Source organism: Ipomoea nil, unplaced genomic scaffold (assembly GCF_001879475.1).
Source record: "Ipomoea nil cultivar Tokyo-kokei standard unplaced genomic scaffold, Asagao_1.1 scaffold1043, whole genome shotgun sequence".
NCBI classification, from domain to species: Eukaryota; Viridiplantae; Streptophyta; class Magnoliopsida; order Solanales; family Convolvulaceae; genus Ipomoea; species Ipomoea nil.
Window position 1 is genome coordinate 2,160,111 of NW_017617471.1, and position 23,590 is coordinate 2,183,700.

General features: G+C 37.1%; 4 protein-coding genes across 5 annotated transcripts; 3 read left to right on the forward strand and 1 right to left on the reverse strand.

Moving 5' to 3' along the window:
• Positions 1 to 2,725: 2,725 nt before the first annotated feature.
• Positions 2,726 to 5,239, forward strand: LOC109181030 (squamosa promoter-binding-like protein 9). The gene is made up of 4 exons (XM_019330782.1): positions 2,726 to 2,893; positions 2,982 to 3,452; positions 4,135 to 4,274; positions 4,359 to 5,239. The coding sequence occupies exons 2-4, from the start codon at positions 3,046 to 3,048 to the stop codon at positions 4,988 to 4,990; spliced, it is 1,179 nt and encodes a 392-aa protein (XP_019186327.1). The 5' UTR covers positions 2,726 to 2,893; positions 2,982 to 3,045; the 3' UTR covers positions 4,991 to 5,239.
• A 1,412-nt stretch (positions 5,240 to 6,651) lies between these two features.
• LOC109181119 (protein STRUBBELIG-RECEPTOR FAMILY 2-like) lies at positions 6,652 to 10,475 on the forward strand. The gene is made up of 15 exons (XM_019330874.1): positions 6,652 to 6,742; positions 7,010 to 7,104; positions 7,195 to 7,295; positions 7,396 to 7,461; positions 7,571 to 7,642; positions 7,726 to 7,797; positions 7,906 to 7,977; positions 8,066 to 8,131; positions 8,204 to 8,269; positions 8,357 to 8,679; positions 8,804 to 9,072; positions 9,155 to 9,420; positions 9,542 to 9,772; positions 9,849 to 10,005; positions 10,104 to 10,475. Exons 1-15 carry the CDS (start codon positions 6,652 to 6,654, stop codon positions 10,290 to 10,292), a joined length of 2,136 nt encoding a protein of 711 aa, XP_019186419.1. The 3' UTR covers positions 10,293 to 10,475.
• Positions 10,476 to 11,179: 704 nt separating this feature from the next.
• On the forward strand, positions 11,180 to 14,378 carry LOC109181983 (outer envelope pore protein 16-3, chloroplastic/mitochondrial). 2 transcript variants are annotated; one of them, XM_019331974.1, is made up of 3 exons: positions 11,180 to 11,319; positions 12,909 to 13,241; positions 13,940 to 14,378. In XM_019331974.1, the coding sequence occupies exons 1-3, from the start codon at positions 11,181 to 11,183 to the stop codon at positions 14,083 to 14,085; spliced, it is 618 nt and encodes a 205-aa protein (XP_019187519.1). In that variant the 5' UTR covers position 11,180; the 3' UTR covers positions 14,086 to 14,378. The 2 variants fall into 2 exon arrangements, with proteins under 2 accessions (XP_019187519.1, XP_019187520.1); XM_019331975.1 differs by having other exon boundaries at positions 11,218 to 11,319; positions 12,882 to 13,241; positions 13,940 to 14,376.
• A 584-nt stretch (positions 14,379 to 14,962) lies between these two features.
• On the reverse strand, positions 14,963 to 20,137 carry LOC109181982 (TBCC domain-containing protein 1-like). The gene is made up of 9 exons (XM_019331973.1): positions 19,545 to 20,137; positions 18,370 to 18,510; positions 17,763 to 18,143; positions 17,403 to 17,507; positions 16,783 to 16,923; positions 16,346 to 16,549; positions 15,974 to 16,066; positions 15,695 to 15,806; positions 14,963 to 15,565 (listed from the first exon to the last, which is right to left on the reverse strand). Exons 1-9 carry the CDS (start codon positions 20,046 to 20,048, stop codon positions 15,522 to 15,524), a joined length of 1,725 nt encoding a protein of 574 aa, XP_019187518.1. The 5' UTR covers positions 20,049 to 20,137; the 3' UTR covers positions 14,963 to 15,521.
• Positions 20,138 to 23,590: the final 3,453 nt, after the last annotated feature.

Sequence of the window (23,590 nt, forward strand, 5' to 3'; positions counted from 1 at the left end):
CACGAAGAAAAAGATAGGAATGAGGGGATTTATGTAACAGGAGATGAGGACTGGAGTTATTTAATACAGAAGATGACATTCTGTTAATTAAATAGACAGCAGTCTCAAAGGCAAAATTCCAAAATTTCAAAGGAACAGAGGCATGAGCTAGAAGAGCCATACCAGTTTCAACAATGTGACGATGTTTTCGTTCAACACGACCATTCTGTTCATGTGTATAGGCACAAGATTGTCTATGTTGAATTCCTAATTGAACAAACAAAGAAAGCAACTTTTTGTACTCAGCACCTAAATCAGACTGAATGGCCTTTATTTTGCAATTAAAGGACCGTTCAACAAGAGTACGAAATTTATCAAAGATGACATAAAGATCAGACTTTAATTTCATAGGAAAGAACCATGTATAACGGGAATAGTCATCCACAAAGATCACAAAATAACGGAAGCCAGAAGTAGATAAAGTGGGCGCAGGACCCCAAATGTCTGTGTAAATAAGATCTAGGACTTGAGAACTAGAGGAAGCAACACGGGGGAGGGGAAAACGGGCAGATTTGCCTAATTGACACGCATTGCATAAAGAATTATGACAACGAATATTATCACGAGACCCACTAACCAAACAAGAACGAAGTATATGGCTAAGAACACGGTTATGAGGATGACCTAGACGATTGTGCCAAGTGGAAGCCGAGGCACGAGCGGAAATAAACGCTGACGGAGATGAACTAGGTAATGAAAGTGTGTATAGTCCCCCCGAACTATTGCCCCGAAGAAGTATTTCCTTGGTATTGATATCTTTTACAACAAAAAAGGAGGGGTGAAACTCAAAAAAGACTTTATTATCGGATGCAAACTTCTGAACAGATAATAAAGAATTAGACAAACGCGGAACGTGAAGTATATCAGACAATGTAAATGATCTAGAAGGGGTATTAAAAGAGGCATGGCCAACATGACTAATAGATAAACCCATACCGTCACCGACACGTAAAGTGTCATTACCAGTGTACTTCTCCGATGTAGAAAGAGCAGCGACGTTCGGAGTTTCATGATTTGTGGCTCCAGTGTCCGGAACCCAAGTATGAGAATTTGACGAGGTTTTAGCAACTAAACCATTCTGAAACACCAAATTAGCCTGAGAACCCGGAGCCCCTGAATATCGCCGAAAACAGTTGACTCCCGTGTGACCGAAACTTTTGCAAATTTGACACGGATCATTATAGCGCCAAAAACAATTGGCTCCCGTGTGACCAAAATGTTTACAAATTTGACACGGATCATCATAGCGCCAAAAACAATTGGCTCCCATGTGACCAAAATGTTTACAAATTTGACACGGATCATCATAGCGCCAAAAACAATTGACTCCTGTGTGGCCGAAACCTCTACAGATTTGACACGGATCATCGAAGCCACGTTGCTGACCTCCACGGTAATTAAGGTTGCCATCGCAGCGCTGCATCTTCTTAATTTTATGAATCACAAAACCCTAGCTAACTGATACCAGATGAGAACTGATTGTATTATATTTTCTGAACTTAATTACAATGAGATCAGATGATGTGAATATATAGAATAGAGAATCACAATGTGACAATGATAAGAAGTAGAGAGTCACAGTGCGACAAGGATAAGAAGTTCTAAACAGACTCATATACATAGAGTCCTAATAGTTTGATTACACAGCTGCACTATTCAAATGCCTTTCAAAATGTACTATGCTCATTTGGATTACAACTAAGTATAGTTGTACGTTTGTTAATTTAACGTTGTGAGTGGTTGTTGTCCCACGGTTTCGGAGCTTTTATAGTTTGTACCATTTTACCAAATCTCACTTTTCGCCCAGATTTTGTGTACTGTAGCCCATGGATTCTTTTGCACAAAAGCCAAGGGTAACACTATTACGGAGTATTATTTTCTTTTTATAAGTTTTACCCTACAAAATTCATTTGAAAACCTATACACAACCTAGGTTAATAATAGTCATTTACGCTAATATCTAAACTTGTAATTTTATAATAATCAAGTCAATAGTTCAATCAATTTGACATATTTTGGTGTAAAAATTGGTGAAATTATTTAACTCATTTATTTGAATTGTGATAGAAGTAAGTAATACATATTGAAATAAAAAAAAACGTCACAAAGGGAATGTGCGTGGGGCTTTGGTGTATAAATAATTGTTCAGGCATGATCAAATGTTAATACGTATAAGCGATCTGTCAACTTTGAGTATAACCGTGTTTTCAAACGGACCCTTAGAGTTTTGGTTTTATTTAATTGTTAGTATGAATGGAAAAATAAGAATAAAGTGATAAATTGTTAGGGAGTACTAAACAATTTGTGAATTCTATAACCCACACTATTGCTAGAGAGGCCATTTATGCGTAAGTTGAGACTCTAATTCGTTTCTTGTAAATAATTTTCAGGCCGATTCAATGAATTGTGATAAGCCTTTGAAGAAAATAAAAATAAAGTGAAACATTCATTGGATTGTTCTAATGATTGCTAAAATAGTCATAAATTTCATGGAAAAAGAATTGAAGAGATAAATGTTCAAATTTTGTAAGTGCAAGCTTTCCACCCAGAATAAAGGGACAAAGAAAAAAGGGTTACTAAAACGACAGGTTACAGATTACCGAACCAAAAGAGGGGAGTTGTAAAGCTGACTAGAACTCCCTAAAAGTAGTTAATTATATATATATATATAAATTTTGAAATCTCTCTCTCTCTCTCTCTCTCTCTCTCTCTGTGTGTTTTCTCTCTGATCCACTCCTCCATTATTTTGTGTGTTCAGAGTACTACACAAACCCCCAAGCTGGCATCATGGCCCATTCCTGTCACCTGTCTGCTTTTCTTCTCTTTCTCCCCCACCCCCTACTGTAAAACCACAGTGAGTACATACATACACGTACTGGTTTTTATATTGTATAGCTGTTTTCTTTCTCTTCACCTGATTGTTGCTTGCTTTTCTTTTTCAGTAATAATAATGATTTCGCCCATACTTGTGCGTTGTTGAATGGGCTTCTTCTGGGGACGTCTGAGATGGAACTGGGTTCAAACTCTTCTTCTTCTTCTTCAGGGAAAACCTCGGATTCTTCGCTCAATATTGGGTTGAAGATTGGACAGAAAGTGTATTTCAAGGATGTGGGTGCTGGGTCGGGAGGTCTCGTGAAGACGGGGAGTGGGTCGTCTTCGGCGGCGGCGGGGGGAGGTGGGAGTGGGAGTGGGAGTGCGCTGCCGCCGCCGCCGCCGACTTCGCCGGCGAAGAAAGGGCGGAGTGGGGTGGTGCAGGGCGGGCAGCCGCCGCGGTGCCAGGTGGAAGGTTGCAACGCAGATCTGAGCGACGCCAAGGCGTACTATTCACGGCATAAGGTGTGCGGTATGCACTCCAAGTCGCCGACCGTCATTGTCGCCGGACTTGAGCAGAGGTTCTGTCAGCAGTGCAGCAGGTCAGTGTTTTTGCTCTTTTCTTCATATCCTTATTTTCCCCAAAAAATAAAACACGAAATCATCGTACAATATAATTGTCATTTTTTCCCCCCACGTTTCTGGGCTTGTGTAGGTACAAACGAAACCAATTAATTAGTAATAACAAAAATTGTTTGTTGGGGGTAGAGGAGTTGTTGTCCTTGTATGGTTGGTGATGATGATAATGACTGGTTGCCATTTCCCCTTTCACTCATCCTAGTACTCTCCTAGATTCTCTGGAACAAAAACAACAATGTCATCAAGAAATTTACACCTCAAAAGATGTTAATTTGAGGTTGCCTTGACACATAAATGTTGAGATAATTGAAGCATGTGCTCCATCTCAACTAAAAGCCTGAGCTGATAGTTGGATTGCACATTAATAGTTATATGCTCACACAATGGAGGCTGAATGTCACCATGAAATTGTTGGTGAAGGTTTAAAAGGATGAGAATTGGCTTCTGGGAATGTCTGGAAATAAGTAAGAAGCCTCTAATCACTGTAAAAATGTTATGTTAAATGCTAATTCAATAACCATTTGTTTGTGTATTGTTATTGGTATTTTGAAGTTGTTCTTTATGGATAAAATCTTTCTCAATCTATCATTCATTGCATATATGTTAATGCCTGATAGTTTCCAATTGGTCCGTTTCCGTTTCCAGGTTCCATCAATTGCCAGAATTTGATCAGGGAAAACGGAGCTGCAGAAGGCGCCTGGCTGGTCATAATGAGAGGCGAAGGAAGCCCCCGCCTGGAGCTCTGTTATCCTCGCGCTATCCTGGTCTTTCTTCACCATTGTTAGGTCGGTTTGACGAGGACTATTATTTGTAGTCATAAACTTTTATGTTTTGCCATTGTTGTGTTCAACTAAAGGTAGCAATTACAGATAGCAGCAGCAAAGGCAGTGGAAGTTTTCTGATGGACTTTGCATCGTACCAAAATCCGGGTGGTAGGGATTCGTGGCCTAATACGAGAGCATTTGGGCGAGGGTGGGATGGGCAAACCACTTCCCCTGGAAGGTTTCTCGAACAGCGATGGCAGAGCGGCTCAGAGGATCCCCCACCCGAGCTCCTTCTTCAAGGTGCAGCAGCTCCTGGGACTGCCTACACTGGTCCTAATGTTCCTTCAGGAGAATGTTTCGGTGGAGTTTTGTCCTCCACTCGTGCTCTCTCTCTTCTGTCAAATCAGCCCTGGGGCTCTAGAAACCAGCACCCACTGGCTCTCGGGGTTAACAGCTTACTCGCCACTGATGCCACGACACCCACAGTTCACCAAGATGCTGCTGCCATCAACGAATTCTCCCACCCGCCATGGGGCTTCAAGGGAGGCCAACCCACCAGCAGCTCAACCGAGATGCTTCCCGATCTGGGCTTAGGCAAGATTTCGCATCCTGCAGACAGTCACTACTCTGGGGAGCTCGGGATGGCTCAGCAGACCGAAACTGGAAGGGAATACGTGGGACTGGAGCAGTCGAGGGGCTACGATTCTACCATTCAGAATGTCCACTGGACTCTCTGACCCGAACATCTTCCCCATTCCCGTAATTTCTACTAGCACCTAGGATGTTTTTTTGTGGTGTAATCTGTGCTCCTCTTAATTGGAGTTAGAACAGAAGATGACCTTTTGATGACTGTCTTTGGTAGGCTGCTAGGCAACTTTTGATCATGTAATGCTTGTGTTGAATACGCATAAGCCATGAATCATTGCTTTATCCTTTCTGGTTTCCAGTATGAACTCCTCAAGGTGTGATGGGAGAATGTTTATCTATGGTTTTATGGTCTAATATCTTCTCAACTATTAGGAGGATTTGCCAATTAGCTCTACTTGTGTTGCAGGAGTCCATAGCTAATTAACTATCTAAAGGAAGTAACATGTTGCCTACCCAATCAACCATGTTCACACATCAATAAGTGCTATATCAACTCACTTGTAAGCTGTCATCATGACACAAGCTACTGAGATCCACGGTAGATAGCTTCATGACTATATTGTCCATGCTGGCATGGACAGCTGAATTGGTCATAGTAGTGAAGTTTGGAAAGAATGACTATGTTGTCCATATCTTCATCATCATCAATCTCATTTTACATACTATACTAGTTTATTATTGATCGACACTATCTGGCCTCTTTGTCACTCTATACATGACCTTACAAAGCCTTCATTGTACTCTATCAATAATAATTACATTAAAGCATCCTCAATAGCTTGGTTTTCGCACAAATTTTAAGATGCAAGTAGGAGAGAAGGAATGAGAGAAAAAACAAGAAAAATCTTTTTCAAAAGAAAAAAAGAAGGAAAAAGCTATGTTAATGCGCCCAGCGAGCGCATGGAGTGCACGTGCCTGACTGGGCGCTTCTGGTGTACTTCACGCACACCTGACTTTTCTTTAAAAACTTTGTTCTCCTGCAACAATTTAATACATTTATCTCTCATCTCCTTCTCTCCTCTAAATAAGCATTACAACCTGCAAAAACTATCTAAAATCCTCATATTGGGGGTGCTCGTATTATTCTTTATTTACTACTAACTCACTCTTAATTAACTTTTCTATTGCTCTTTGAATGAAAATGTCATGTTAATTTTTAACACAAATAAAATTTAACTAGTTATCTTTTGGTAACCTGATAAAAATATTAATTGCATTATTTTAGTTTGGTTTTGAGGCTTTAATTATATTTTGATATAATTTTAACCAATCTTGTTTAACACAATGTAAAAGAAATATATATATATATATATATATATATATATATATATATATATATATATATATATATATATATATATTTTATTTTTTATTTTTTTTTAAAAGAGGAAAAAAGGAAACTAGAAATAGCGGGAGACCAAAGGTTTAAGCGCAGAGTACACCTCCGCCGAAGAGCGCGAGCGGCACGCACGTGTTTATAAACTGCCTAACCGTCTAGCAAGCTGACTTGGCTACTGACTCCCTTCCTCCATTGCAAGGACTCCATCTTCTTCTTCTTCTTCTTCTTCCTTCTAGAACCCTGGTAAAACTCTATTCTCTGTACTGATACACTTCATATGCTATACAATTACATTGTGTGAATGAACGCGTATGTATGCTTGTCTTTTCTCAATGCGTTTCTGCTGGAATTTGAACTTCTCGTCGATGATTATAGCCCCGGCGTTGAAGAGGATTTGGTTTTTCGCTCAAAATGTCTAAGAAGAGCAGATCGTTTTGCCTCAGTTTCTCTGTGTTGGCTGTTCTGGCTTTTCTAGCATGTGCTCGCACGGATTATCTCGAAGGTATGTACCTGTTTGATTAATCTAAGAATAAGAAGATTATTGATGAAGAATTTCCGTGTTAATTGTGCATCTTGTTCAATTGTTACACTCGATTTTTAGTATGATGGAGTTCTTGAGTGTTGATGATGATCATCGACCTTTAGGATTTTGCAGGTTTTTTTGTGGAATTCCGGAAATTGATTGTTGAAATTCTGAGATGGTGTTATAACCTGTAATGATAATTATTAGCAGAGTTTTTGAACTGATGACAGTGTATTTGCTTGCCAGTTCAAACCCTCAGAGATATGTACATAACCCTGAACAGGCCGTCACAGCTCACAAGCTGGGAACTAGAGGATGGTGACCCGTGTGAGGATATGTGGGTAGGAGTTACCTGTCTTGGATCAGCAGTGATAAGCATGTATGGTGATATATATGATATTATAAATTCCTTCATTGCCATTTCTTTCTAGCTCTCAAACAATGCATCCATCATTTGCAGTAGACTTCATGGTTTGAACCTTACTGGTACATTACGCTTCCAGATAGCAAATCTTCAAAAGTTGACAGATCTGTAAGTTTAATCAGTACTCAAATCTTTTGTCTGTCAATTTCTATATCATTTCATGGAGAACAATCTTGTGCTTATTAATTTGCTGTTTCTGGTTATTTAGGGACCTGAGCTCCAACAACATTCAAGGTGAAATCCCATATGGCTTACCCCTAAATCTGATGCACTTGTAAGATATATGTCCTTCTTCATTCATACTGTTGAATAACGCTATTAAATTTGTTTGCATACTGTCAGCTTATGAGAACTAGTTAACCTTCTGATTATGGAAACTGCAGGACTTTGGCATGCAACCATTTCAGCCAGAACATTCCTAGTTCTTTGTCCAGCCTGAAATATCTTAGAAACCTGTAAGCAGATTTTATACTGGCTGTTCGGTTCTCTATGCTGGTGCCAATGAATTTTTTGGAGTCTTGATCATTGCTTATTGCAGGAATCTGAGCCACAATCTATTATCTGGACCGATGGGAGATTTCTCTAGTGGCTTGGAGAATCTGAGAGAGATGTATACAATCTTTCTTTGTGTTGGTTTTGATTTGAATGCTAATTGTGTTCAGTCGAATAATTTCAAGGCTAACTAATCAGTAAATTGAACTATAATTTCTTATCCCAGGGATCTTTCACACAATAATCTCACTGGAGATTTACCTAGTTCATTTGGTGCCTTGACAAGACTGACATCTTTGTAAGTTTATCTCTTTTTTATTCACAATTACATGAACTGTTTCTCTCATATTGCATAATGCTAAACAACAAAGAGGTGATAATTGTAGGTTTCTGCAGAGCAATTCACTCACCGGATCGGTCACTCTTTTGGCTGAGCTCCCACTGAGAGACCTGTGAGTTTCTCCATATCTGAAGCTTTTGCAATTTCGTAACGAGTTTGTTTGCTCACTTGTATACTTTTCCAGCAACATTGAAGATAACCACTTCAGTGGTGTGATCCCAGAAAATTTTCAAGGGATTACTAACTTATGGTAAGTTGTAGGCATCTCACTGTTTCTACATTTTTTTCCCCTTTGTTCCCATTTTCCACTTAAGTTTTCTTCCCTGTCTTCAATCAGGATTGGAGGTAATAGGTTTGACAGAGGACAGGACTATCAACAGTGGAGTTTCCCTCCATATGTATTGCCCAATGGGCAGAATATTAGTCCTTCACCAAGTTCACACTCAAGTTTCAATGATACAAAACATCCTTCTTCTCAGAAGGAAGGAGGGCACAAGAAGAAAAGATCCAAAAGAATGAACACTGGAGAAATAGCAGCTATAGTTGTTGACATTATAATCTGTGTAGTAATCTTGATTGTTGTGTGGAAAGAGATGCTTGAAAGCATAGATGGAAATCAAATTTCAGAGAATTCTGTTCCAATCAATTCTACAACTCGAGGTTAGATATATATGGAGTAATGTCAACATGAATATCAGATTATTAAATTTCTACTTCCGCATGCATTGTATCAAGCTGACTCATTTATATATGTCTGCATCTAACTAAGCATTCTTGTCTGCAGAATTTTCCACAACTCACGAAGACAGCTTACAATCATCAAGAATGGGCTCTCCTGCAGAACCTCAACCAGTTTCTCCATTGCAGTTACCACCTGTTCCCAGCAGAGTGTCCACAAGAACAAGTTTTTCCAAGAAGAGCAAAATCCCAATATGTGCAAAACTTTATACCATGGCAGAGCTTGAATCAGCTACAGGAGGCTTCAGTCAAGAAAACCTTATTGGAAATGGATCACTTGGCTCCATTTACAGAGCAGAGTTTCCCGATGGACAGGTAGAGATTTTAAGAACCTATTGGAGACAATCAGTGAGGCAAACTGTGAAATAATGCTGAAGTCCTCTTTATTTTTTGCAAGATGTGTATTGTGAAGCACGTTAACGGGGTAGTGAAATCTCTCCATGGACAACTATTCTTGAATGTGATTAGGACTGCATCGCGCCTGAGGCACCCCAACATCATCACACTACTTGGCTACTCCGCAGAGCTTGGCAACTGCTGCTTCCTTGTTTATGAGTATGTAAGAAACATGCCCCTCAATGATGCCTTGCACAATGTAGCACACATGACTTTGCCTTGGAACATCAGACTCCGCGTTGCAGTTGGCGTTGCCAGGGCTTTGAAGTAAGAACATAACATTAACATTCATCAATTTACCCATCACTATCCCATCTGCACACTATCTTACATGTTCTTTGCAGACTGCAGTTCCCATTTATCCCTGACACTTCCTGTTTCACTTCAGCTACATGCATTCTTCCTGTGTGCCACCAATATCCCATTGCAACTTGACTGCTGCCAACATCTTTCTTGATGAGGATCTCAGACCTCGTCTTTCAGATTGTGGCCTAGCAAACTTAATAAGCCTGAACACACCAGCAGATGATATGCAAGGGAGCACTGGGAACACAAAGGATGATGTCTACTATTTTGGGGTGTTGCTCCTCGAGCTCCTAACCGGAAGGCAGCCTTTTAGGTCCATAACTAAAAGTTTAAACTGACAGTGAGACTATATATTATACGCTCATCACTGGCTTTCTTTTCTGATGCAGTTCAAGACCAAATGCTAAGGAATCCCTTGTGCAGTGGTCTGTGCCCAGGCTTCACGACAACGTGTCGCTGTCAGAGATGGTTGATCCACATATCCGGAACACAATTCCCGGCAAGAGTCTTTCTCATCTCGCAGACATTATCTTAGTCTGTCTTCAGGTACTGATTATGCCAAAATCCATGATTAAAAGATGCATATCAGCTGAGTAACTTAAAATTGTTTGTTGTTGGGATGATATACTACTGCAACAATTAAGCAGACTGCGGAGTTCAGGCCACCAATGAGCGAAGTGGTGGAGGCGCTGGTGGGTCTGGTGCAGAAATGTGGATCATCGATGAGAGGAGTGGAAAATGGCAGTGAAGTAGCTGACCCCTTACGCCAATCGTTTCGTTCTGTGAACAGCCACTTCATTCCCTCACCCACGCAAAGCTACTACTCCATCTAAAATCACCCACCCCCATCCGGAAACTCAGCACTGTAAATGGAGCCATGTGATCCATTTCCAATAAGGTTTTCTCGAATGAAGCAGCCTGTAGCCGATTCAAGCTCTGCCATGGTATACAGTTTTGCACATATTTGGGGTTTTGCTCTTCTTGGAAAAACTCCTTCTGGACACGTTCACAGCTCTGCTGGGAACAAGGTGGTAACTGCAATGGAGAAATTGGCTGAGGTTCTGGAGGAGAGCTAATTCTTGATGATTGTTCAGTTGGTTGCAGTAAAAATATATTAATTAGTCAGCTTGATAGGGTGCATGCAGAATTAGCTCTCCTGCAGAACCTCAGCCGGTTACCACCTGTTCCCAGCAGAAACTGGCTCCATTTACTACTCCATCTAAAATCACCCCCAACATACATATATACAGTTTACACTTCATTTTGTACATTAACTGTCTTGAACCAATGCTAATATGCTATCTGAAAATGACACTGCTTTTGGTTTGACTCAGCCAGTTATGATTTATGAGCATCCTAGATGATTTACTTCCCTGTGCTCATTTGCCGAGCCACTTTACTCTTTTATGAATTGATAAAGTCACAAAGCAAAATTTATTCGTTATACATTTTTAAATAGTGGTTGCAGGTTTCCCTTATCAACCAAAAACACACCGCTCAATAATGAAAAGTGAAAATAACATGACCAATTGTCAACGACCCATCGTTTAAACTTACAAAATCCCTAAATTGACCAGTTCAGGGTGCCCCAATACTGCTATTAGCCTATTACGTGTTAATACGACGACGTTTGGAACAACAAAGAAACTAATCCAATTCGAATAGTAATGGGCTTGATTGAAGCCCAACTATACTTGACCCATTTTAGATTGTTAGAATTGATGTCCTTTTGGGCTTTAGGCCTAATTCTCATCAACATTTCAACCTTCCTGAGCTTCCAAATTCCAATCTCTCTCTCTCTCTCTCTCTCTCTCCGGCAACACAGATCAGTATCAGTTACCACTCCTTCAATCCCACCCGGTAAGCATATCTATACATCTGTTTCTGAGCTCATATGAGTCTGTATATATCTGTAATATGTATATTTATCTGCGATGATCTCCCTCATTCTCTGAGGGCTATGTAAAACGAAAGTTCGATTCTAGGTTTCGGAGTAAAAACACGTGGAGTTTCACTATCTAACTCGAAATTTGATCTTAATTATATTCTAAATGTTTGCATTTGCTTATGTCCGTCGTGTCTGTATGCTGTTCTCTAATTTCTTTTGAATTGGTGATTTCCTTTGTTAATTATCCTATTTCTTTTTGAAGTCGTGAGATTCCTGTAGGCTGTAGTGAAAATAGGGATTCGAATGTGTATTTAGATTTTATTTTGGATTTTTTCTGTGAATTAGTTTTGACTTGTTTAAATGGTTGGAGTAATAATGCATAGTGCTCTATGCTGTTAATGATGTCGCAAATAGCAAAATGGAAACACTTTAATTAATTATGATATATATTAATTGCATTGCTAGGGCTGTGAATGAATGATCTTTTGTTGCATTGAGGATGTAATGATACACTTGGATTGCCTGAAAACAGAAAAAGGATGCCTGGTGGTTTATTTATTTCTTTTTTTTTTTTTTTTGCAAAATGATTTCTGTGGAGTATATGTGGATTCCTTCATCAACCATCATATCACTTGCTGGTATAGCAAATCTTAGTTTAGGGGATTAGGAAATGCATACATTATAATCGTATCCCTATTTCTTGTGTATCTGGAGATCCCACTACAAACTGATATATATTCCTTCTCAAAGTAAAGTGACGTCTGTCAGATGCCAAAGTAATCTACTAATCTTTTGGTTTAGTTTACTTTGCTGGTGATTCCCATATGTTTAAGGTATTTTGGGAACATATTAATATATGTGATCAAGCATATCCACATAGCTATGGTTATACATAAAATTGTCTCTTTTTAATCTTTCTCAGATAATTTTGACAAGTTGTTGTATGCATCTCTCCACATAAACTCTTTCTAAATGCAAAGACTAATTTTGTTTAATATGAGCTTATTGTTTATTTGTTTTTGTGTAAATGATTTTTATTTTGGTACATCTGATGGAGAGGTGCGATTTAAACCTAGTCTAATGCTTGAATGGTGGTTTAGCCTACCACTAAGCTAAACCCCAAACCCTATTTTCATGTAAATGTCTGGTGTGTAAATTCAAGGCTTGGTACTAATTGAGCTGCAATTACTGAAAAGTTAGAAAAACTTTAAAATGGTGTCCAAATTCATCTTAAGCTTACCATTTGAGGGTGAATTTCTTCAAAAGTGTTTAGGTTTATGGCGTTCTAAAAACTATTATTTTTTCCCACTCCTTTGTGGATTGCTCCTGTTGATGTCCAAATATTAATTGGTATTTACTCGGAATTAATTGGCCTTCATTTATGAACTGTCTCTGTTTAATTATTGGATGTATACACATTTGAGCTTTGCACTTTACATTGCATCTTTTCTATTTCCACGTTAGGGAATCTGGTATACATCAGAGATCTTTACCCTCCCATTTGTCTTTTACATAAATCTTGCTTCCAAAACAGGTACAGTTATTGTGGTTTCTTGTTAAGCTATGGACTCCTCAGAGCTCAGATACTACGAGGATGATGATACTCCAATGATGAAAACAATAAAAGGTGCAACCACAGGTCTAGCTGCTGGTGCTCTTTGGGGTACTATTGTTGCTACTTGGTATGATGTGCCTCGTGTTGAGAGAAGTGTTGCACTTCCTGGCTTGGTTCGAGCACTGAAGATGATGGGTAATTATGGGATGACATTTGCTGCCATTGGTGGAGTGTATATTGGTGTAGAGCAGCTGATGCAGAATTATCGTATGAAAAGGGACTTTATTAATGGTGCTGTTGGTGGATTTGCAGCCGGTGCTTCTGTGCTTGGTTATAAAGGTGATTCGATCTCCCCTAAGGATTAATTTTGCATCTTATTCTTTAGAGATATTAGCTGTTAGTATTGTGTGGCATTTGATAGGAGTTTCATTTGCATATAAAGAACTTTTGTTTCATACATTTGTGGGGTAAATTGCACTTTTGGTCCCTCGATTGTTAACCATTATTAAATTTACTCTCAATTTTTTGAAGTGGAAGCTGACTAATTTACACCTCAAAGTACTAAATTTAGAACATGATAAAACAATTGAGGACCTTTGACTGATTTCGAAAATGAGTAACTATATTGCATAATGGCCAAGAATTTAGGGATCAAAACTGAGAGTATACATACAATTGTGATTTACTTGGTGAATTTCCTTATGGATCTAAACTAACCAGCTCACCCCGAGCTGTCCACTCTACATGGTATTTTTGTTCAGTGTGTGGTATCCGTATCCCTCGGTGACTTCCTATATGCACATTCTTTACCTATTACTAATAAAAGTTCACTGTCTGCTGTCCATCTTATTAGCTGATGGTTCATAGATGAAGACAATGTTTTTGTCAATTAACTATCTGTGTTCTTTTAAAAGCATAGTGTATGATCTGTTTTGGATGTGTTCATATTGTCCACAACAGTTGCATTTTTGCTGCACAATGTTTCCTTTATTATTTGTTGTGAAGGTGTTAAATTATATGCTGCTTACTGTATTCAGGTAAGAGCATTTCAACTGCTATCTCTGCTGGAGCGGCACTTGCAGTTACCTCAGCTATAATCGACGCTGGAGGTCAGACCGTGAGGGTCGACAATGGAAAGGAGTACTATCCATACACAACCAAGAAAAAATCCCATGCTGAGTAAGTGTTCTCCCTTTGGACAAAAATGGGAGCTTGCGGCGTTATTTTATAGACTTGCTGTGTGTTCTTTTTGGAAGCTGGAAAGTGTACTGTGAACCGTGTTTTCAGTTTGATATTCCTAGTCAAAATAAATACTGCGCAGTCATTTTTCAAAACTTGTTCTCCATAGGAGTAACTCGGAAAACCTCACAGGTGTTATTGTTGAGGCATTTTCTGAAAGATTCAAGAAGATAATTCAACAAAGTTGTTCCTTTCAGATATGATGCTCCAGTCCTTAATGCGTTTTAAAATCAAATCTATTGTATGTTGATAACACTAGACCATGCATTTTTTTTTTTGGCTATTGCACCCTATACATAATACAAATCATCTATCCAGCATATATATGTACTAACTATTTGGTTACCAGATTTTCATGTTCACTTGAATTCTCTCGTTATGGATATTATTTGTCTATCTAAGGCACATTTTAAGCTTCTTTCAAAAAGGTTGAATCCCCAATTCCAATGGTCTCTTATACCTTAGCCTAGGATCTGCCCATTTTAAGCATAATTTCTACACTAACACTGTCGAGATTTGAATCTTGATCTCTTCTTCCAAATACTATCCTATCCTACTAAACCAGTGAGCTAAGTCTGTGCAGGTACATTTTAAACTTGATTAGGATTAAACAGGGTGAGGTAAAAGCAAATTCTTAAGAGTAGTTTTGAGTAATAAAAATTATTATTGTAAATTTTCATTTAAAAGGCATTTTGACTAATATTTAAGTCACGTGACAATTTTTTTAGACATTCTAAATTCCAAAATATAGTTTAAAAAATATTTATTTTTTAATAGAGGGAATATTTTAAAATTCAAAACAGTATAATCACAAAGACAAATTTATGAACATCTCTATACCCTAACTCATGGAACATGGAGTTGAGATTTTATTAGATACAGGAAACATTACAGAAGGAAGACACTGACAACAATGAAGCCAAGAATTTATAACAACACTTGACTAAACAGAGCTTGACTGACCACTAGCCACTTCTCTGCTTGCCTTGGCTGGCTTTTCTCACCAGCAGGAAGCAAACCTAATTCATTCAAATATCCAAACTTTACCCAGCAGCAGCCATACAAACAGAAGACAAGAGCTAACTGACAAACTAAATACTCCGATGCGGAACTGACACGAACGAAATTTCATAAGAGAGACTACTTTCAAAGGAACTAACTACACCAAGTTAGCAGATGCATGACTAAATATAATCTGTCTGCAAGATAGTTTCAAAGGGACAAAGCTTGTTTGCAACAGCAAACCCTAGCATCGCACTCTCGGCTGCCTCCACCACATTCAAAATTGACAACAAGTGTGTGGCGACTTAAATTGGTGGTCAAAAGTATGCTCAACTTGCAAACCTCCTTTTGACCTCTTCAAATCATCCAACAACACTTCTATTCACCTTGTAGGCAGTAAAGTTGCCTGATATTTCCAGAAGCTGTTGTTCCAAAGGAAACAAAAAATAATGTTAAGTATTCAGAAGCACTACATAAACAAAATTTGGTATAAACTTATGTCTTAAACAAAGATGCAGAAGTGCAAACTATCAAGACAACCACTTTATTACCATATAACCAGTCTTTAAACAGCACATGGAGAGCACTAGCCAATTCCCGTTTCCGGCTGTCTTCAAGCTCGGTTTCCCTCAATATTTGCTTAATCTCCACAAGATTCTTGTGCTGAAAATTCAATGAGAAGAAACATGATTAAATGAATTAACGGAAATTTGACAATTTCAATAATGAAGTGAAAAATGATTAAGCTACAAAGTTCAAAGAACAAGAAGCATTTTATAGAGAAGAAATCTTTAGGATGCTCCCGGCAGAGTGATTGGTCAAGCACATACATTTTTATGCTGAGAAGCCATATAAGCATCTGGCAAGGGAAAAGGGTTATCTTTCGTGGAACCAGATTGTTGAGCTTCAAACCAATTAGGAACCTGCGAGAAAACGAGTGTGTATCAAAATATAAAGAACTTAGGTGCACAAGCACAGACAAAGAGCAAACTAAAAATAACTGCTAAAACCTACAAAATACAACTCTATAAACTAATACTCCAGATAAAAGTTTTAAGAGTAAAATAAGCAGGCTCCCAACTCACAAGGATGATTAGAGTATTGGTTACTATAAATTAAGCAGCAATATTTAAATTTCTCCAAAGGAATTATGGGTCAATCAAGAACAAATCATGTTTTCCCACTAGAAAGGAAAGACCTACCAAAAAGTAAGTAAATTGATCAGGGTCTAAACGGTTAGCAGACTCAGTTTGGACATCAGATACACCAGCAGGATGTGATAGTGAATCATGTGGATCAACCACTCCAAGTGCCACAGGTTCATCCCATCTGTTAATGGTAGGGTAGATACCAACTTGATTCATGTGCTCCTCTAACTGCGAGTAAACTGTGTTATATGGAGCCACCTGATAAAAGAACAAAGACAAACAATAGACTCAGACTGCAAACTTTCTTGTCAATCCATGAGAATCAGTTTGAACAAAATGATGCACATATTAATAGGGTTTGCTATATGAATGGCATAACCATGGCCTCCTACATTTCATTTTCACTCATCAGGTAACGAATAGAATGAAATCTAAAGAGAACTCCAGCTTTCATGTGAAGTTTTATGTACAAAAAAAGAAAAATGGCATACCTGTAATTTATGGTTATCACCAACAATAAGGGGTTGTTGGTTTACTCCTAAAAAGAATACACATTCGCGACAATTGGCAATACAGATACGCTTGGCTGCTGCAATCACATGCACTCGTTCACAGTGTTCAACTCTGACTGCCTGAAAGATGTACTATTATTGAAGACTTTAACCTGACAATGGCACATCTAAAATTCATCTAAAGAATTTAATGATACTATAGTATACTATTAAACATAAAATTTCCACCGAAAAGAATGAGGTATTAGACATAGGCTCTGTTTAGTAGAACTTATAGCTTATTTTAAGCTACAAATAAATTATAGGCTCTGTTTGGTAAAACATAGGGAGCTTAAAATAATAGATTATTTTGAAACGCTTTCAAAATAAACTAGTAGCCACTAACTTTTAAGTTTTTAGCTTTAAGCTAGGTATGCCAAACAAAGCCATATTAGCCCAAAAAAAAAAAAAAAAAAAAAAAAAAAACAGACATTTGAGCCTAAAGTGACATGCATAATTGTAAAGTTCAAGCACCTTTTGGTGATTGTTAACAATAAATAGTATCATAACCAGAATTGGTAAGATATATGAAAATAATATTCCCAAATTCTTAAAGCTACCTTGCCAACAGCACCAAGAACAATGGTTGCATCAGAGCATCCATAAACTGTTGCATATCTCAAAGGAGCCAGTATATAAATCACTGATTCATGGCAGTTCACAACCTGTCAAGAGAAAGGAAAGGAAAAAGGGAAAGTAGAAGAAAAAGAAGTTAGCTTAACAGAATGCAATGTGGAACCAAGAAGAATAGAAGCCTGTTGAGATGATATGTTGTAGACAAATAGGTTGCAGGGGTTCAACTTCAACAGTGATGGACAACACCATGATTAATTGTGGGATCCAATCTGATTCATTTGTATCACAAATGGCCTTTTCAAGATATTTTTTTGGCTAAGAGAGTAAAATTAATTTGAACTTACTTTTACAGAAGAGCCTTTAAGATCATTTGCGTGCCTTACATAAGATGATTTTGAAATCCCCTCAATAAAGCTAGGACCCCGGGAACTAGGTGTAGCCTTTGCTGGACTTGTAGAGACATCGGTCATTGGAATATCCTGATCAGAGACATTAGACAGGCCATTTTCCTTGGCAGATGCTCTCTCAGCAATACGTTCCAAAGCAGATGCAATATTTTGTAGAAGCCAGTCGTGAACTTGGGCAGCAGGAACAGGAACAGCGGGCATGTCTGGATCAGAATTTGCAAAAAAGGGAGCATTTTGGCTCAATGGAGTTCTCTCAGATCCCTTTTCACCAAAATAGATTAGATAGCCAAGATGCTCAAATTTCTCCATTGACAGAACCTGGAATTAGTTGATAACATATCATTTCAACACATGGTATATTAGCCCATAATAATGGTTATCAATGTAAGCCCTAGAGTTCCAATACTGAACATCAATTCCTGTAAAACTTATCATTTCAGAACATAGAAGTGCAGTGACAAGAGTACAAAAATATCAAATTTTTTTCCAGAACTGTAAATATATTGTTAACCACAACATAACTAAAGTAAAAAAATTCACAAACCAGTGATTCTTCTGCCTCTCCTTCAACTGAGTCAGCCAAAAGAGAGAGAATGTTGCCCACATGCTTCTGTAAATAGGATAACTGATGAGCCTCTTCATCAGATTGTGATGGCATGAACCTACGACTATTGCTGCGTACAAGCTGTAGTCATAAAAGTAAGGGCGCTGTTTAGTATTATGTGGCAATCCCATATAATTACAGGTGCATCTACGAACAAGGGCAGCTAAGTTCAATCTATGGTGAACTCATAAAATTAAAGATTCAGACATTCAGTTAGGTATTTATGCAGCAACACAATATGATTACAAGTGAATCTAGGAACTAGGAAGGCTAAGTTCAATCAAAGGTGAAAACACTAAGACTTGGAAATGAACATACATATTCAACAAATTTTAGGGTAAAGTCATCCCTTCAAAACAAGTGAAAAAGAACTTTGACTGTCAAAGGCCCAAAGCATGAAAATTTGTAGCCACATTAATCAGAAATTCATTTCATTCACCTGTCATAAGCAGTCTAATCATTTTATGACTGAGAGTTTTAGTTGCCAAAACTAGAAGAGATTTTAACAAATTATTTTTCAGGTTCCCATCGTTAAGTTCCCCCAGAACATAAAAGGGAAAACATCTAAGTGTGTGCGGGCGGGGGGATTGAATAAGATGCTTTATACCTTTCCCTAATAAAGCATTCTTTTGGGAGAATAATGAAAGAAGAGATTACAAATGTGACAGGACCCACTTTAGGAAGTATATTATATCAGCAAGAGAGGCAACAAATGGAAACCACAACGACATCCTAAAGAATAGAATTTGGGACTCCTTCATTAGTTATATATATATATGGAAGAATGCTATTAAAGCTACCAAATCATTAGAAGATTAGTCAAAATGCAAACTAAAAAATTTCCTATTATAATCTTAACATTACAAAATTTTACAAAAATCAGAATGCCCCTTCATAGTTACAAAGATAACAATACACAAGATGCAAATGCAACATCCACATTAGAAAAATTCGTGTAAGTTGATTTCAGTTTTTAATTTTTCCCTAGTCAAAGAACAAAAGTTTCAAATAAAATGCAGAGCATTAGAATTATGAAAAAACAAAAATTCACCATCATATATATCACACTAAACAATATTTTTTTTGAATAAATCAAGGATGTTAACGGTCCTTACTTGCAGTGGCGAAAGGGCAGATAAGAACCCATCAAACGCAGAAGTGGACGGCCAAACATCGGCGACTGCAGCGGAGTCCTTATGCCCCTTGGGAAGCAACCTCTTATAACTCTGAATGTACAGAAACACCACCAAATCGAACACATTCACGCCGACGGAATCAACCTCGGCGGGATTGGCAGAGACGAGGGGATCCGATTCGTTGTGCAGAACGGCGGCAACAGTTTCGAGCACAAGGCGCGCGTGGTCAGGTGAGATCTGAAGCGTCTCCGAAACGGATTTCGAGTTGACACGGTGAGCAGAGTCGGCAGAGAGCGACAAGAGCTTGTCCTTGATCGGGCCTAGGGTTTGCGTGCCGTCGGTGAATATGAGCTTCGTAATTTGGAGAAGGCCGTGCTCGAACGGCTCTCGCCGCGGATGGATATAAATTGGCTCTGCGGTTCCGGCGGCGTACGGCGTCGACGGTGACGGTGACGGTGACGGTGGTTCGGTAGCGTTCTCCATGGCTTCCTTGTAAATGTAGTGATCAAATCTTTCAGAGCAGAGATAGATTAACTCTTCGTCTCGCCTATTTCTCCTCTCTCTTCTTTTCTTTTTCTTTTTCTTCTTTTTTCTATTTTTTTTCACATAAAATGGGGTAGTTATTTACGCAGTAAATTTAAACAACACAGGTTATTTATAACCAGTGGAAATGTTACAATAACCTGTAAAAAATAGTATTGTTTATTACAAGTTAGTTATTTAGTTAAATATATCAATTTAAAAAGATATTATGAAAACATAAATACAATAGTATTTAGGCACCCTGACCTTGCCAGCTGGGCGCAGCATATGCACCTAACGCGCACCTACAAAGCCTTTAAAATGTATACCATCAATTGATGAGTCTCACAAAAAAACTTTAAAATATTTATTATCAATTGATGAGTCCTACAAAAAATTTTGATTTGCAATTAAGAAAAAAAAAAAATCTAAAAACTTCATATCCCATCAGTGAAAAATCACCCCAATTTTTATTTTTATTTTTTCTAAAAAATCACCCCAAAATTCATTGATGGAGTTGCCCTTAGATAACTTCTATCAAAAAGATTTTGCCAAATTAGGGTTTACACTATTTTTTGCTAATAAGTTAGCATTTTTGGTTAAATAAGACTAAAAACAACACTTTGATTAGAATCAAAGTTAAATATACATATAATCTTATTTTATTTTACATTTTTTTCGGTGACAAGAAAACCCACAATCATTATACAAAGGTGAAGATATCACCTGTATAATCAATAGAGTTTTGGTAAAAAATAACTTCTAACAATCTAAATACACTTCTCAAAAAAAAAAAAAAAACAATCTAAATACAAAAGTTATACTTTATCTACTTTTTTTTAATGTTACGGACTCTAATACTTTATCTACTCAGTCATTCCTTTTAGAACATTTTATTTTACATTTCATTGAAGATGAATGAATACTAAGCCAATAAGACAATAGTCCATTTTTGGAGGACGACTAATTAAAATTACAATGTTTATTAGGTGGACCATGATCCATACAAGTGTGTGGACCATGTATATAGTATATTATTTATATGCATAATTTACACTATTTTTATATGTAATGTTTATTATTTGAATGTGTACAAAATAATATGAAAACAACTTTAGGGTTCAATATTTATATATGCATAAGATTCACTATTTTGATGCATACGGTTCATTATTTGACCATGTACAATCTGATTAAAGGTTAATTATTTAATTATATATATATTCTAAATTCTTTTTTGTTGTGTATAATGTTCATTATTTGTAAAGCATAGATGAATTTATTCGACACTTTCCAATTTCCACCTTCCTTAAAAATATGATATTCAGTAATTCAGTAAATCAATGTTCCCTATTTGAAGCATGGTCCACACTCTACAATAAAATTCGCCTTAAAATTAAGGAACAATTATGTGGTCACGGGCCTTACGGCCTGAAATTTTTAATTCCTCTATCGGCCCATTGGCCTTGTTAGGAATGCCAAATGTGTGGGCCTAAAATTCCTCATTTCACCTTACAACGGAACCACAGTTTTGCCATCTTGCAATTGTTATGCCGTGCAACCGTGTGTACTGTTCTTGGTACACACGGTTGAAAACGGCACCGTATAGTGCCAGGGAAGTAACGGTGCCGTTAGTGGCACCGTTTCACTCATCCCGATATTTAAAAAAAAAATATTATTATTATTGCCATAAAACGCCATTACACTCATTTTTCCGCCATTTTCAACGTTTCGTCTCCAACAAGCTACACACTTCCTTCGCACTGTAGCAGTCTTCATCTCTCTCTCTGCCTACTCGGAGTCGCGATTTTCACCGTCTTCATCTCATTGTCGCCGGAGCGTGTTTTGTTCACCATTGTCGCCATTTTCGCCATTTTCATTCTAGCATTGTCGCCCGTTATCATCGCATTCTCCATCAGGTATAATGTATTTTTGTGATTTTTTACTGTTAACGTTGTGTTTTTTGACTGTTAACATTCATATTCGCTGTATATTCTTGTTATTTTTGACTAGGGTTTTGCAACACGATTATGCATGTCTGAAAATATCATTCATCTCTTCAATTATTGTGTTTCTGAAATGTTTGTGGACAAATAGTTGTGATATTGTGGATATATAGCTTTATACTTGTGGTTTTATAGTTTAATACTTATGCATGTTCGAAAATATCATTCCTGTCTTCAATTAGTGTGTTTCTAAAATGTTTGTGGACAAATAATTGTGATATTGTGGATATATAACTTTATAATTGTGGTTTTATAGTTTAATACTTATGCATGTATGAAAATATCATTCCTGTCTTCAATTAGTGTGTTTTCTGAAATGTTTGTGGACAAATAGTTGTGATATTGTGGATATATAGCTTTATACTTGTGGTTTTATAGTTTAATACTTATGCATGTATGAAAATATCATTCCTGTCTTCAATTAGTGTGTTTTCTGAAATGTTTTTGGACAAATAGTTGTGATATTGTGGATATATAGCTTTATACTTGTGGTTTTATAGTTTAATACTTATGCATGTATGAAAATATCATTCCTGTCTTCAATTATTGTGTTTCTGAAATGTTTGTGGACAAATAGTTGTGATATTGTGGATATATAGCTTTATACTTGTGGTTTTATAGTTTAATACTTATGCATGTTCGAAAATATCATTCCTGTCTTCAATTAGTGTGTTTCTGAAATGTTTGTGGACAAATAATTGTGATATTGTGGATATATAACTTTATAATTGTGGTTTTATAGTTTAATACTTATGCATGTATGAAAATATCATTCCTGTCTTCAATTAGTGTGTTTTCTGAAATGTTTGTGGACAAATAGTTGTGATATTGTGGATATATAGCTTTATAATTGTGGTTTTATAGTTTAATACTTATGCATGTATGAAAATATCATTCCTGTCTTCAATTAGTGTGTTTCTGAAATGTTTGTGGACAAATAGTTGTGATATTGTGGATATATAGCTTTATACTTGTGGTTTTATAGTTTAATACTTATGCATGTTCGAAAATATCATTCATGTCTTCAATTAGTGTGTTTCTGAAATGTTTGTGGACAAATAGTTGTGATATTGTGGATATATAGCTTTATACTTGTGGTTTTATAGTTTAATACTTATGCATGTTCGAAAATATCATTCCTGTCTTCAATTAGTGTGTTTCTGAAATGTTTGTGGACAAATAATTGTGATATTGTGGATATATAACTTTATAATTGTGGTTTTATAGTTTAATACTTATGCATGTATGAAAATATCATTCCTGTCTTCAATTAGTGTGTTTTCTGAAATGTTTGTAGACAAATAGTTGTGATATTGTGGATATATAGCTTTATAATTGTGGTTTTATAGTTTAATACTTATGCATGTATGAAAATATTATTCCTGTCTTCAATTAGTGTGTTTCTGAAATGTTTGTGGACAAATAGTTGTGATATTGTGGATATATAGCTTTATAATTGTGGTTTTATAATTTAATACTTATGCATGTATGAAAATA